Source organism: Sphaerodactylus townsendi, linkage group LG01, assembly GCF_021028975.2.
Source record: "Sphaerodactylus townsendi isolate TG3544 linkage group LG01, MPM_Stown_v2.3, whole genome shotgun sequence".
Taxonomy (NCBI): domain Eukaryota; kingdom Metazoa; phylum Chordata; class Lepidosauria; order Squamata; family Sphaerodactylidae; genus Sphaerodactylus; species Sphaerodactylus townsendi.
Window position 1 is genome coordinate 156,786,273 of NC_059425.1, and position 15,346 is coordinate 156,801,618.

The following is a 15,346-nucleotide window of genomic DNA, read 5'->3' on the forward strand; positions in this document are numbered from 1 at the left end:
ACTGCCTGTCAAATACTAAATACTTTCAAATACTTAATTTTGTTTCTAGAAATCAAAAGAAGGATACTTTCCTTAAACAAGGAACTTTACCATATTTCTAAAACCTGTTTTTAAAACAGCCCAACAGGGAGAATTATCCCATTTTCTACCCTTGCTAACCAGCCACATAGGAAACAACAGGACTTTATGATTTTTGGACCTAATGGAATTTCTAATGGAAAAGCGGACCCAATTAGTAACCCCCTCTTGGGAACTGGTGAGAACCTGCTGGATCCCACCTCTGGGTGCAACAGTTAATGCTACTTTTTTGGGGTGTATTTGCAATTTTTCTGTTAGGAAGCTAAGACAGGCCTTTACATTCTAAATTAAATTAAATATGTCAATTAATGCCGTTTCTGTACGTAAACTGTTATAAAGTTTGGATTTTACGTTTGTTAGAGCAGAAAAATTGGTGTGAGTTTTGTAGGAAAGTTAGTACTTGAATCTGAATATCCCCCAAATTCAATATTTTCCATACACTGTTTTCACATTCTCTCTCACACACACGCACACATTCACGCCACACAAATTACATGGCTTCAAAATTCCTGGGCAGTTTGCATCACTAAGTTTGGTAGTCTGACCACTACACCCCAATCAATAACACCTCCCACTGCTTTAAGTTAGTCACCATTTTCATGCAATGAGTGGCAGAGGCACAGGCTTTGCATTCTCCGGTCGTGGTGCCCCAGCCCCTTCCCCACCCCACACACATTTTTGGCTGCCACTGCCTGATTTGAAGATGCTGCCTGCTTGCCAGTCAGTCAGCAATGGCTGATTCCGCAGCACCTTCTCGAGAAAGGAAGGCCACCTAAGTCTCTCTCCAGTGCTAAGGCTTTGACAGAGTAGCCTGTTATGATGTGTAAGGACTTATCTTGAACTGTACTGTTGGCTTCATGAATATTTTAATATAAAATTTTCTCTAGGCTAACAACAATGCTGCTGTTTGTTTGCTTTATCTGGGAAAACTGAAGGATTCCCTCCGGCAGCTGGAAGGAATGGTTCAGCAGGACCCTAAACATTACCTCCACGAGAGTGTTCTTTTCAATTTGACAACCATGTACGAGCTGGAGTCCTCCCGCAGCATGCAGAAGAAACAGGCTCTGCTTGAGGCTGTGGCTGTCAAAGAGGGCGACAGCTTCAACACTCAGTGTCTCAAGTTAGGATAAGGCACACACACCCCTTTTCTTTTTTCTCTCTCTTTCTGTTTTAGAAAAGCTCACTTTTCAGAAGTTGTATATACTCCTGCTAATCTGTAAATGTTCCTCTAGCTAAGTGCAATAAAGAGCTTTTTAATTATGAACATATGGCAGAATGGCGATATTGTACGAGTTTATACTGTGGTCTGTTTCAACAAATCCTGGCTATCACCCCTGGGGATTTTGTGTTGATCTACAGCCAACTTCATCCCTGCAGTTATTGCCAACTTATAGAATATGTAAACAGTTACAATTACTCAGATAAGGCTCTTCTCTTCCCCACCCCCCGCCCATAGCTACATATTTGAGCTAACTTGTCTTGATGGCTTTTGTTCTAGACATTTTGGGTGCAGTCATAAAATGGCACCAACTAAACTCGTTGCGTGTTTATAATCTGAGTGTTGCTGGTGGTGGTGGGAGGAACAATGTAATACAATAGGAAATTATGAAGACATGCTCATTCTACTTTTCCAACCAGCTATGTCCCATGAAATTGCAGCAAGCGGTTCAAAGGCAGTTCTCAGATCATGGTGCCATCTGCCTTTCATACCCATGAAGCTGCCACTGTTGACTTCCTCAGAGCAATTGTGGGGACAGGAATGTACATAAACAGTCTTTGAATTCCTGGCCTACTGATGTCCCCAAAGTGGCTTCTTTCAGCTTTCTTCTGCTTTTGTGAAACGAATGCAGCAGAATAGATCCGGAATACATGTCAGCATACAAGGGGTAAGGGATGGATTGGGATCTGTTCTGCTATCCATAGATCTTCCATCCATCATGAAGAGATTTCCTTGATGCAGGAGGCTCTGCTAGTAGAATGAATCTACAGGATCCAACCCAGTATTCTCAGGAAGTCATAAATAGCCTTCCTCAAGGAATGAAAACAGTTGTTGATGCTTCCAAAGTATGCTCTATTTCATTTATTAATGTGCATGCTTATTCTCAGTATGAGCATATTAGTGGAATGAAATTATATTGTATCTCGTATGGATCAATGTCCCCTCTCTAGTTGAGTATTCCGCAAGATATTTTTAGTGACTTTGGCAGAGAGACTAGTACAAAACATTTTTTCCTGGTTTGACAATATTGTACATTCAGCTGGTGGAATCTGAGTTGCAAAAGGTGCCTGTGTTCTTTGGTTTATCTTAGCCAACCCACAGGAAAACACTGTTTCTTCCCATTAAGATCCTTCCTGGTTTTGTTCTGAAACAGCTACTTATTACCAGTGCTAGATGAGTGTATTTTTTCTGTCATTTTTCTGAACTTTTAAATTAATCCTTACCACAGCAGTGTATTAAAACTAGTCTCGGGCATTTATTATGCTTATTCCCCGGAGATTCCAGAAATTGTGTCACAGACATGGACACTCATGGCAGAATAGTGAAATACACCACAGTGGTTAACTGCTTCTTGTCTCCTATTCATAGGCTGGTGTGAGACCACCCAGTACATACATGTGTCAGCGGTAGAGATGTGCCTTGGGGGGTAAACCGCCATAAGATTAAGAGGCCCTGACCAAAACCACAAGAAAGTAGATGAGCCTCATATTATGAAACCATATTACCTCATAGCTGATATGCACCATACAACTTTACCTGATGTCTTACTGTACTTTTACTGCAGTCGTTTTCCAGAAGGTTCCATTAGAGCCCACAATTATAAGGAAGGACACAATGGCAATCACTGCTTTGCCCTCAGCTTGCAGGTGGGCAGCATACTGGGGCTTTGTATTCTCTGCTAATAAAATCATAGAATTTGATACTTAGAAGCAACCTGAGGGAGTTAAACCAAGTGGCACCTGAGGCAACAGAGTCCATCCGTCACCCTGCAGCAGGAGCCAGAGATAAATCAGAGAGTTCCCTTATTGTACAGAAAATGAGGGGGGCACTCATTCTGTCTCCCTCCTTCTGTGCCTGGATATAAGAACGATTTCCCCTTTGTGCAATCATACAGAGTTGCAATTCAGCAATGAATGCCGGGCTGATGAAGGATCTCAATGCCAGAACAATGTACTTGGCTCCAATGCGTATCTTGGCATAGATCTTTCCAACCTGGTCCTAACTCTCCTTGGTTCTCTTATGGATCCAGACTGACCATAATTCAGTGGGCAAGACTACATGGATGGCCCTCCCCCTTGTAGTGCACATGCTTGCCCTTTTGTAGGTTTGCACCCCGGGGAACTAGCACCTCTGGCCAGAGGCGGTGTGTGCGGGAGGAGACTTTTCACATACGTGAGGGTACAGGTTAGAATCTTATTTTATTGTTTATTTAGGACACTTTTAACCTCTTTTCTCCATGCAGTATGAACCCCAAACAGCTCACAAGGTACAAAACACAGAGAAGATGAATTTCACAGGTGCACAATTGTTTCACAATTTCTATTGGCAAACTAGCTCATCAGACAGAGCAGGTGAAAACAGCTCTGCCCTTGATGAAAGAGTCGTTCTCCCAGCAGGCAGGTGGGCCTTTCCTTCACCCCTTCTAGAAGGTAGCTTCCTTTAGAGATGGTGGAGGGGAGGAGCAAACCATGTAGAAATAACTAATGGCTCCAAGTATGTTGTTGTTGGAAGGCTTCCAACTTCCAGCTCCTATATAACAAGCAAAACTTAGCAAGTTAAAAAAATTTCTATCCTTTTTAGTGGAAGTGTATGAAAGGCACAGGAATCTACAAGAATAAAAGTTGCCAGAAGTTAATCAGCTGACATTTTCTATCGTCCCTGTGGATCCAGTTTACCGCAGTGGGATTGATACAGCATGTTCAAATGAACAGGAGTGCTAATTTACTCACAGCAACATGGAGTAAAATGGAGCAGGGGGCTAAAATATAAATTCTCCAACTAATCCATCCTTCATGTTCGTCCACTTTTAATTCACAAGAGGATTCAAGGCCGCTCACAAAAACTGCCCATGAAATGTATCAGTGGTATATAACATAAGCCACTCTAATGTAATTATATTTGGTTGCAGTAGTGAACGTTCGGCGAGGGTTCTCACAACCCGGCATCAGCTTCATTGCTGGGGTGGGGAGAGGGCTACTCATATGGGCCCTGCCACAGAACAATGAACACAAGCAAGGTTGCTGTTCTTCTTTCATGAACCGGAAAATCACATTTTCCGGTTCATGGAAAGGGTGCTGCCATCTCGCATGAGTTCATTGTGCTGCCCGGATGAGTGAACTGTCCAGCTGAGCGGTGTTTTCCACATGAACCGGATCACAGTGAAAACATTCACCTGTCCATGGCATTCAGGACATCGCTGGAGTAAGTGCTGGGGAATAACTGGTGTTAAAGGGAAGGAGGATATGTTGAGGTTTGTGTATTAAAATAATATTTTGCTTGTTCATTCCCAGCGTTTAGACCTCCTTTTTCTGCCGGTTTTGGCACCTCGGGTGGCTTATAACACTATACAAACAGTTTACAACAAGAATGGGCTCTCAGGGTCAGTTCCTGGCATTGCCAACGAAAAGGATCAGATGGGAAAAACCTCTTCTTGAGACCCTGGAGAGCCACCACCAGTCAAATAGACATCACTGACCTTGATAGACTGAACAGTCTGAATAAGGCAGTTCTGTGTGTTCCCTTACAAGGAGCCCAGGCTGTTCTCTGTCAAAGATGACCCTGGGTTCTCACCCCAGCCCTCAGATGTTTTCGCTGCTGTTTCCCTGATGCACGCTGTGCTTTATAGACTAACTGGAAAGAGAAGGCATTGCCCTGAGGAGCTTATCCTCCACGTTTTGACAGGGGGACAAATCAGAGGCAGGGAGAGAAGGTAGAAAGGAAAGACACAATCAAGGGTGACAGAAGCAGAATATGCCCAAACTCAGGCACAGGTGGTTTAAGTTTCTATAGCTGGGGTTAGGACCAAATGGTTAAGCCAAAGGCTTTTAGGAAAAGAGGAGTCTTTGGAGGGGAGAGAAAGGGAAAGAGTGAGAGAGGCAGGCACAGAGAATTCGGCGTGGACCAAAGGAGCCAGAGATTTTGGGGGCTGAGTTGGAGAAACTAAGAGAATGTTGCAGGCAGGAATGGATCTCAGAGAAATGTGGAGAAAAGGCTGCTGAGTATTTTGGACATAAGAACTAAAAGCCCAGGGACCCAACGCTGGGATTTAAAGCAGGGAGCATCACGTGGTCGGGGAAGGATGAGGCAGGTTACACCGTTCCTGCTGCAGAAATTCCCTCCTTGGCCCAAGAGGCCTCGCCTTCCTCGCATCCAGCCCCACCACCGCTCCCGGGGATAATGTGCATCACATGCAAACGGGTGGCAATCTCCCCTTGCCTGAAGCATGTTGACAATCGATTCACTTTCACCCTTTTGCCAGGCTCTAAATGCGCGGGAGCTCTTTTCCTTTCACACACACTCACCCGCGTGCAGGAAAAGAGGGCGCACCGTCGTGCAGAGCTGCTGATGGCGGCTGCCTCGTGCAGCCTTGCCTGGCTGCCGGCATCTATAATGCATAAAGCGTGCCAGCAGGTGTGCGCCTCTTATTGCTATGCCGCTCACACGCTGCTCTGCAGAGAGCTCCGGGTAACTCCAAAGGTTACTGCGGCGGGTGAATGGATGGCTCGGGATTGACCTGCTGGAGAGGTTGGAAATGAAGTCGTCGCCTCTCCTTGCACGTTAATCTCCTCGCGCGTTAAAAAGCCTGCCGCTCTGGAAAGCAAAATTAAAACCAGGTTCTCCATTAAAACAAAGGAGAGGAGGGGGAGCCATGTTGTGGGGGGGGGGGGGGTTGCTGCACGTCGTTTGCATGTTCAGCGATCCCCCGGCGGTGAATGCAAATAGAAACGCCGAGGCTGGCTAACTTTCAGGTCATTTCTGGCCCAGAGCTGCTCCCTCAGCCAGGCCTTCAAGTCGGCTGCAGGATTACAAGCTTGAGAGATTCTGATCTCCAAAAGGAAAGGTGAAGCAGCCACTGCTGCACCGTTAGGGGGGGATTAAGAGAGGGAAGAGGGAAAGGGGGTGATTGTTGCATTAGCCGGGATATTCCGGAGCAGCTCCTGATCTCGGCAGGGCTCGGTGCGATTGTTGGCAAATCTTTCACGTTCCGCAAATGACATCCCGCTGTCAGCAGGCCCGCTGCAATCATCAAATGGGGGAGCCTCATTTGGAAGGCAGAAGGGAGCAGGGGAAGAAGGGAGCAGGGCAGAAATGAATTCCAGACAGGCTGAGAAGCAGCTTCCCGGGTTTTAAAGATGTCATTGTCAGGATTGTCAGCTCCAAATTGAAAGCGTTAAAAGGGTTCGGAATTTAAATTTTAAGCACTTTTTTTAATAAAAAATCAATTATTCAAAGAGCCAACCTGCAAAGATCTAGCGCTAAAGCTCAGGCACACTCTAGCGGTGGATGTCAGGAGGTCTCTTGAGGGATCTCTGACTCTCATCAAAAGCGGAGGGAATTTGAAGTGTTTTCCCTCTTGCCCCGGTGAGGGTTTGGGTTCACCTCTTTTGGCACTTTGACAGACCCTGTAGTGGAGTGGTCAGTGTCAAACAAGCATCTGGGAAACCCAAATCCCCATTCTGCTATGAATCTTGCTAAATGCCCCTGGGCCAGCCTAACCTACCATTGCAGAGTTTTTAGGATATGGGGGAGGGGGGGGGGGTCGTCAGGACAAGTCCATTGTCCTGAGATCCTTCAAAGAGCAGCAGAATAAAAATGTCATATTGTTTTGATTCATGTTAACTGTTTTGGGAGAGTATGAGGAACATTTGTAAAAAGCAGGTGAATTATGTTGCTCCTGTGCCATCTTTATAGCAGGTGCAGCTTTGCCTGTCATTTTTCTCTATGCCAGTAAAAGCTTCACCTGCTACATTTCTGTCTCTCAGGCTTATCACAGTAGACTTATTGCTGCAGGGTTTCTTTTGCTGTGGTAGGATCATTCCACTTAATCTCAGGTGTTGTTATTGAAGGAGCAGTGAGAGGAGTTCTGCTGACAGAATGGTCCTCTTCCTCTTCTGCAGTCCCTCAGTGCCAACTGGCCAGGAGAAGCTTTTTGCCCCTTTAACAGAGGCTCGATGTGTGGGAATGGACAGCTGAAGTTTTTCATGGCACAGAGGAGAATAACATCACCTGACAAAGCAGCAGTGGCGTAGTGGTTAAGAGCAGGTGCGCTCTAATCTGGAGGACCGGGTTTGACTCCCCGCTCTGCCACTTGAGCTGTGGAGGTTTGTCTGGTGAATCCAGATTAGTTTATGCCCTACAATACATGCCAGCTGGGTGACCTGGGGCTAGTCACAGTTCTTTGGAGCTCTCTCAGCCCCACTGACCTCACAGGTTTGGAGGGGGAGGGCAGACGCGTAACAGCAATGGGGACATCCGGGGCTGCTTGTCCTGGGCGTCGCCATTACCATCACGTGGTAGGGGTGTTTTGGGGTGGGGCATGTCGGGGCATTTCAGGGGCAGGGCAGAGCAGAGGTGGGAGGGGGCGCGGGGGCAGCTCATGCCCCCGGCGCAGTTCCCCCTCCCTTCGTCACTGGGGAAGTGAAAGGAGATTGTCAGCCCCCTGAGTCTCCTGACAAGAGAGAAGGGGGGGGGGGTATAAATCCAAACTAATTCCAAATCCAAATTATATCCCATTGAGCCTCCCTTAAAGGAACAGGCCATCTTTATTCACACCAGCTGGCAATCCTGCACTCAACAAGCACTCTGAAGAGAGTAGCGTTCTTAGGAACTGAGTGAACTGCAGCATGTGCGGGGCACCTCTAAGGTGGGAAACGTGTAGAAACAAGCAGAAGTGCCTTTGGCTCAAACATCTTTAGATCCAACCCATAGTCATGGCATGAAATCAGTGGAAATGCATTACCTTGCAGGTGCTGAACTATAATGTTGGAAAGCAGACCCAGGCATGGTTAGATTAGAGCCACCAACTTTTCCACTGCTCCTTAGTTCTGTAACTTCAACAGCCATGAGTACATCAGCAATCAACAGATGAAAAACCTTCACCCAGTGACTCCTGCAAATCGCTGGTTAAAAAGCACAACAGCATGCCGCAGTTGACTTTTTCTGGTCAGTTGACCACCTGAGCGAAAGGTGACCTTAACATTCAATTGGAAAACCTGTTTCTGCAGAGAACGAGTTCAGCCCCTCAAGATGATACATGAAATGAACTCATTTTGTATCATTCCTGAAAAAAATTGTTATTGGGGCCATCATCAGTTATTTTTCTGCCATCTAGAAAAGTTTTTTTAAGGTAACACCTGAAAAAGAGACAGTTCAGGAAGAACAAGAAGAGGCCACAGTGAATTGCTGCTTAAGGAAGTTAACGTGACCCAAGCAAGCAACCCAGGTCCCAATTAGCCGCCCATCTCCTAGCATTAAACTCATCTCTGCCATTCAGGTAATAGCAGCATCCTCAGGCTCCCGTCCTATGTGTGTTTTCCTAGAAGTAAGCCTGAGTGAAAAAGCAGGGGTTCCATTTCAGGAAACATGCATAGGATATATTTATGTGCTTATCCTGCCATTCTTTCCAGTGAGCATCCAACATGGCTGACTCCTGGCTTCCAATTTAGCTTTACAACGACCCTGTGATGTTGCTTAGACTGACAGCATATGATCACCGAAAGTCACCCAGGGAGCTTCCATGGCAGGGCTGGGATTCAAACCTTGGTCAAATGTGATACCCTGACCAGCACTACACCCTTCACATCCGGCGTAAAACAATTTCAGAGAAGGGTGTAGCTTTTAAGCCAATGATGGCGAGCCTTTTCGAGACCGAGTGCCCAAATTGCAACCCAAAACCCACTTATTTATTGCAAAGTGCCAACATGGCATTTTAACCTGAATACTGAGGTTTTAGTTTAGAAAAAACAGTTGGCTCCGAGGCACGCATTACTCAGGAGTAAGCTTAGTGAAGCAACTGTGCAACGCTTCCAAAGGGTGAATCGAGATCCTAGGAAGGTTTACTCAGAATCAAGTCCCATTGCCAGCAACTGAGCTTACTTCCAGGTAAAAGATCATGCCCAGGCCAGCCTAGATGTGTGTGTGGGGGGGGTGATTTTCCACCCCCCTCCCACATAGTGAACTCTGTGCGCTAGTGCCCACAGAGAGGGCTCTGAGTGCCACCTCTGGCACCCGTGCCATAGGTTCACCACCACTGTTTTAAGCTAACGGTTAACATGGATTTTGGGGGGGGACTCTTAAAATGTAGTTGTTTTCTCTGGTGGTGGAGAGAGCTATCATGCAGAACCTGCTTTGGATGCTTATCTTAAAATCAGGTGAATAGGAGTGTTGTTTTTTAGGCTGTGCATCTGTGCTTTTCAGAGTTGACATACAGCAATTAAGTGCCCTCTCACATGGAGACAGAGATCAGGGTAAAAAACTTTGCCTGTGTCGTGGGCGCGCACGCATGTGCATGTGTGGTGCAGCTGTTAAAACCAGGGCAAAGGGACAACCACAAGGGAAACCTGAAACAACACTGGTTGCATGTTAGTACTACAAACCCAGTGGTGTGTCAGTCACAGTGCAGTCTCCAGGACGGGAGCACGACTTTCAAGTGAACAGCCAAAGCCTCTGCATAATATCCAGGAGGGGATTTCTGTTGGCCTGCGCTAGGTTTGCCAAGGACTGGAACAGCAGGAACTTAGCAGATGGGATCAGAAGGCAACTGGCACCAGGCCCTCTGCTCAGCGCTGGAGCAGGCACCATCCCCTTTCATGAATGCTAAATTTTTAATTCTGAAATTTAAAATAACAAGAGAAAGAGTCCTCGGGGTTTCAAGCTGCTCCTTGATTAAGTGCAGGCAGACGCAGTGGCTGTCAAAGAAAAGTAAACAGTGCTCTCCCCTCTCCTAATTAAGAGTACAAATCATTACCTCTTCAAGCCAGTCAGCAGTCTAGATTTCCCAAGGTCCTCAAGTGCTCTTATTTTTGCTAAAGGGCTATTCATCATGTTCATGTATTTTTCCCCCCAGAAGCAAATCAAGTAGGAAGAGAGCAAAAAGATGAAGCATAGCGTAGAGGCACTCAAGCTGGGTGGCTGCAGAGGTGGCAGATGTATGATCGCCATCTTCCCCTTCGTATATCTTTTCACGTTGGTGGGCGCACAGATTTCTTTTTAGCAGTGGGGAAAGAGGAACTTGTTACATTTCAGACTGTCGTTTAAGGGGAGCAACTTCTGCCTGCAGAACACAAAATGCTGTTTCATAATTGCTGCATCAACTTTATCCATCGATCAGCTAATGCTGTTAGATCTGGACTTTTAGAATAATGTTATATGCGTATGAGCAGCATAAAATGGGACATTTGCCACTTGGAACTGGTCTGTTACTTTGACTCTTTAGTGGGGAAAGCCGTACCCTGTGAGATTCCAACATCACTGTAAACTAATGGTCCTCAATGTAGTAATTATGGGTACCCAGTGGCCCTTTCCTGATGACCACCAAGTGCTCTTAAAAAATGGGAAAGGTTTTGTAAAGGCTGAATCAACTTTTAATCACGTGAATATACAAGTGGTGCTTTAAATGGTCTAAACACCAACAAAAAGCAGACAGCCCACTTGAAGCCCAGAAGGAGAAGCAAATGCGGTTACTAAATCAGTGGAGGCAAGTACATTTGTTGATTGCAGTGCAGAGCATGGCTCACCCTACCAGAGAAAATAACATGCTGACAACTGTTTAGGAGGATGTGGGTACTCGACTCTTAATTGCGGAGCACACAAGCTTCTTTTGAGACTGGTGGTTTTCAAACCGTGTTCTGGGGAAGCCTGTGGTTCCTTGGAAGCGGGAGTGCAAACTGGCAAGCCAGAGAACAGTTTAGTTTGGAAAATTGGCTGACTTGGCTAGTAAGGTGGGACAATTGACATCCAGGGCAAAAGGATCCATTCCCTTTACAGAAGGCGAGAGGAGACATCATAGATGGATGGAACAGGACTTTGAATATAGCAACGGGCATGAGCCTCTGATTTTATGTACTGTTTGTTTATTTGATGAATTAATGTCATTTATAGTCCACTTTTCTCACTTGTACTCAAGGTGAATTACAGAGTGAGTCAATACAATCACCAGGATGGGATATTCAATAAACAATGCTACAGGATTAGAGTTGTAGACTCAATCAGAAATATAAAGACAGAACTGAAGCAAAACATAAGTCTTAACATGACACATTTGGGCCAATTATTCATGGTAAAAATGCCCCGTTGTTAGCACAGAGAATTGTCTGGGACAGCCGGGAGTTCTTCATGGATCCCGGTGCTGCAGCATGTCTGCCATGTTGTTGCCCTGGCGCTGCCCTGTGGCATTGGCTTTGCTCTGCAAATTTCCAGAACCGCAAAGGTTGAGTTCTTTTGAAATGCCCCTTTTTTGCTCTGGAGGCTTCCGCTGCCATGCAAAACTTCTCAGCAGCAGAACTGGGGCCATTTTTCCTGCCTCGCCGCTCTTGTCCACCCCACCAATGGTCAGGCGCTGAAAATCGGCACTCCCCCCCACCCCCTGCAGTGGGAAAAAACGGAGGGAGAAATCTTGGTTTTTAGACAGAAAAGCAGCGTGTGCAGATGCCGCGAATGGGAGAGTGGTGATTCTCTAACACACACAAGGATTTTAGATTTAGCTTTTAGACTAGGGTCCTCAAACTATGGCCCTCCAGATGTTCGGAGACTACAATTCCCATGAGCCCTACCACTTGGCCATGCTGGAAGGAGTGATGGGAATTGTAGTCCATGAACATCTGGAGGGCCATAGTTTGAGGACCCCTGTTTTAGACAAAGGGGGCGTGTAGGACGATTCCCTCACATACACAAGGATTTTAGACAGGGGTGCTGTGGCTGACTTGGCCCTTTGAGTCTGATCCATGAAGAATGTTTTGAACCAGTTCAGCAACATTCCCTGATCCTTAGTTCTACCTCCAAGCACCTAAACAAGGTGATATGATCTACTCTGTCAAAGGCTGCAGATAAAGTCCAACAAGAGCAACAAGGAGGCATGACCTTTGAAAGTCAATGGTGGTATAGTGGTTAAGAGCAGGTGGATTCTAATCTGGAGAACTGGTTTGATTCCCCACTCCTCCACCTGAGTGGCAGAGGCTTATCTAATCAACCAGATATATTTCCACATTCCTACATTTCTGCTGGGTGACCTTGGGCCAGAGATGTAGCTGGGCCAAACTGCGCCCGGTGCACAGAGTGTTTTCTGCCCCACCCCCCGCAGCACACACACACACACACACACACACACACACACACACACACACACACACACACCACTCCCCTTCCCACACTTACCTACGTTCCTTTGCTTTTTGTAGTACTTTTTGAGGCTGAAAAACGCAGCCTATTTACAGTTCAAGGAGGAAGCTGTTTGACAAACTATACTGTAGTTCCTCAGGCAGTTTTCCCCCTGAATTGTAACTAGGCCGCTTTTTTCAGCCTCAAGAAGTACTACAAAAAGAAAAGGAACGCAGGTAAGTGTGGAAAGGGGGTTGGGGGGTGTGCCGCAAGGGGGGGCGCTGCGGGGGGTTGCAGGGGGAGGGGGAGGAGCCAGGGGCGATTTTGCGCCCCAGGCATGCGCTCGGTGCACGTCGGCCCCCCCCCCGCCCCTCCACCACTGCCTTGGGCTAGTCACAGTTCTTCAGAACTCTCTCAGCTCCACCTACTTCTCAAGACGTCTGTTGTGGGGAAAGGAAGAGAAAGGAGTTTGTAAGCCACCTTGAGCCTCCTTACAGGAGAGAAAAGGTGGGGTGTAAATCCAAACTCTTCTTCTTGTACACTCAGACAGAACTAAACCTAGCAGAACTAATGGAACTTTGAACTGTGTACTAAGGAAGGTCTGCAGGGGACAATATTGTAAGCCACTTAGGAGATCCAGTGCGAGGTATAAACATTGTAAACAAACGAATGGTTTACTTTTCAAAGTTTAGTTAAAGGAAGGGTTACTCTTTATTAATAAAACCATTTCATCAGAGCTCATGAGCTACCAACATCTGCCTGGCAGCAGGCTCAGCTTCTCCCAGCAGGCAGGTAAACCAAAAGAGGTTTGAATGGCTGGATATCTAACTTCCCTTCAGTTGTTTAAATGCTCAGACCATTACAGGAAAAGCAAGGAAATCACCCCAGCTATATTCACTGGGGCTGAAAAAGGAGAAATATACCACAGAAAAGTGGAGTTGGAAGGGCCAAAACCACACATTTTCTTAAGTTTTTTTTTAAAGGTGTGAATGGGATCACTTTGCTGACAGAAAACCTCCCATGCAACATGGTTTTTCTGTCACATCAAATGACATTCCCAGATTGCAACCTTCCCCACAGGTCTTTAAGAGCCTGGGCCTGATAGGCTCTCGCTCTCATTTAGTGAAACTTCCTAACACTCTTCAGCCACAGTTTAAGCTTGTCTAGGTTTTAGCATTCCACTCCAGTCCAGGCAGCAGGCCGTTCCTGCCTGTGGCTGCCTATTTTTCCTCGAGCATAATGGCCTCGGGTCTCTGTGGGAGGCTTCCTACACTTGACATACAAACAGATGACCTAACCTTCATTGAACTAGCTGGCTAATTAGTTCCTAGGTCCCACCTTTCTCTGGTGAGTGAACTGCAGGACAGGTTTGAGGGCCTTGCTCCTTGTTGCCCTCGACACTCGCCTGTCACAGATGACTAACTGAAAATATCAGCAGTGAAACTAATGAGATGGAAAATCTCAGTAGAAATCACCATTGTGAGGCACTTATCTAGAAGACAGGTAAGCACAGAAAATGCAACCCAGGCACTGTTTTATTAAGACCACCAAAGCTCCACTCAACAGAGAAGCTTTTAGTTTTCACTAAACATGAACGAGATTGGGTGGCAAGAGTTGAACCGTGAGCCCCTCATGAATTCATTTCAACTGGGGAGGAAATCATTACTGAACTTGAAATGCAGGACTGAAATTCATTTGCTGTAAAGCAGTCTCATTCACTTGAAGGGGCTTACTCCGGACCAGCTGGTTATTGATTGGAGCTGAGAGGGATTGCTAAATGACGCCTATTAAAAAGGGAACTTTTACTATGTGCATTAAAATTATAAATTTGAACACAATGTGCAATGTGCTAATTTCTTGGAGATGTTTTAATTCAGCTCAGTTTTAGAAGATAAAAGTTGCAGCCACATTGCTGAAAATATTTTTGGCAATTAATGAACCGACAGGAATTCTGACTAGAGAAGTACTTCCAGTGGTGGGATCCAAAAATTTTAGTAACAGGTTCCCTCGCCAGCCCCCGCCCCCTCAGCAAAAGGGGCAGAGGCATACCTAGGCAAACCTGAGCCCTGGGCAAAACCTGAGTTGGATGCCCCCCCATGGGCAGCCACTCCACCACGACCCCAAAAAATTTTTTTGCACCAGGTCATTTCTAAATCATCATCACATTATAGAAAATGCCCCAACTCACAAATCTGAACACAGCAATGGTGAAACACACAGGTTCTTTGATAGAGACTGGTGAGATAAAAGGTACGAAAGGCTGAGAATCAATGAATTGCAGTACCTGAAAGGGATTAACCCAGTTCAGGGAGTTATATTATCAGTCGCAATTGCTATACAGAACCTTCACATTCAAAGGCGGTATGCCTCTCGGGGAGGGGAGGGCATGGAGATGGAAAAGCGGACCCAATTAGTAACCCCCTCGGCACACACAAATAATTAGTAACCCACTCTCAGGAACTGGTGAGAACCTGCTGGATCCCACCTCTGAGTACTTCAGTAGTTGCAACCAACATGCAACTCTCATTCCTTTCAGACCGCTTGAAGTGAGGGGGGTGATGTGCATTGGCAGCACTCATTGGATTGCACCCAAAGAAGAAGAAAACTTGGTTCCTCTATATCAGGGGTGGCCAACCTATGGTGCTCCAGATATTCATGGACTACAATTCCCATCAGCCCCTGCCAGCATGCCCCGAATCTATATATTACAGATAAGGAAATCATCAGGCAGAGCTGGCATAATTGGGAAAAGGATCAAAATGCAATTGGAAGGCTGAAGTTCCATGCACACTTACAGGAAAGTAAGTCCTAACTGAGTCAGTAGGATTTACATATAAATAAGCACACCAAGCATTGGACTGCACAGGGCACAACTGGTAAGTGGGGACATTTGCTTCACAGGTCCGGTAAGTTCTATTCATTCATACCACTGATGGGATTAATTGCAGAGCTCCG

At 46.1% G+C, this 15,346-nt stretch overlaps 1 protein-coding gene across 1 annotated transcript in view; it reads left to right on the top strand.

Annotated features, from left to right (window-relative positions):
- Nucleotides 1–1,342, top strand: part of TRAPPC12 (trafficking protein particle complex subunit 12) — a 77,355-nt gene extending 76,013 nt beyond the window's left edge. Inside the window, exon 13 of the mRNA XM_048498139.1 lies at nucleotides 966–1,342. Coding sequence (XP_048354096.1) covers nucleotides 966–1,208 — 243 coding nt within the window. The 3' untranslated portion in view covers nucleotides 1,209–1,342. The remainder of the gene's footprint in view (nucleotides 1–965) is intronic.
- Nucleotides 1,343–15,346: the final 14,004 nt, after the last annotated feature.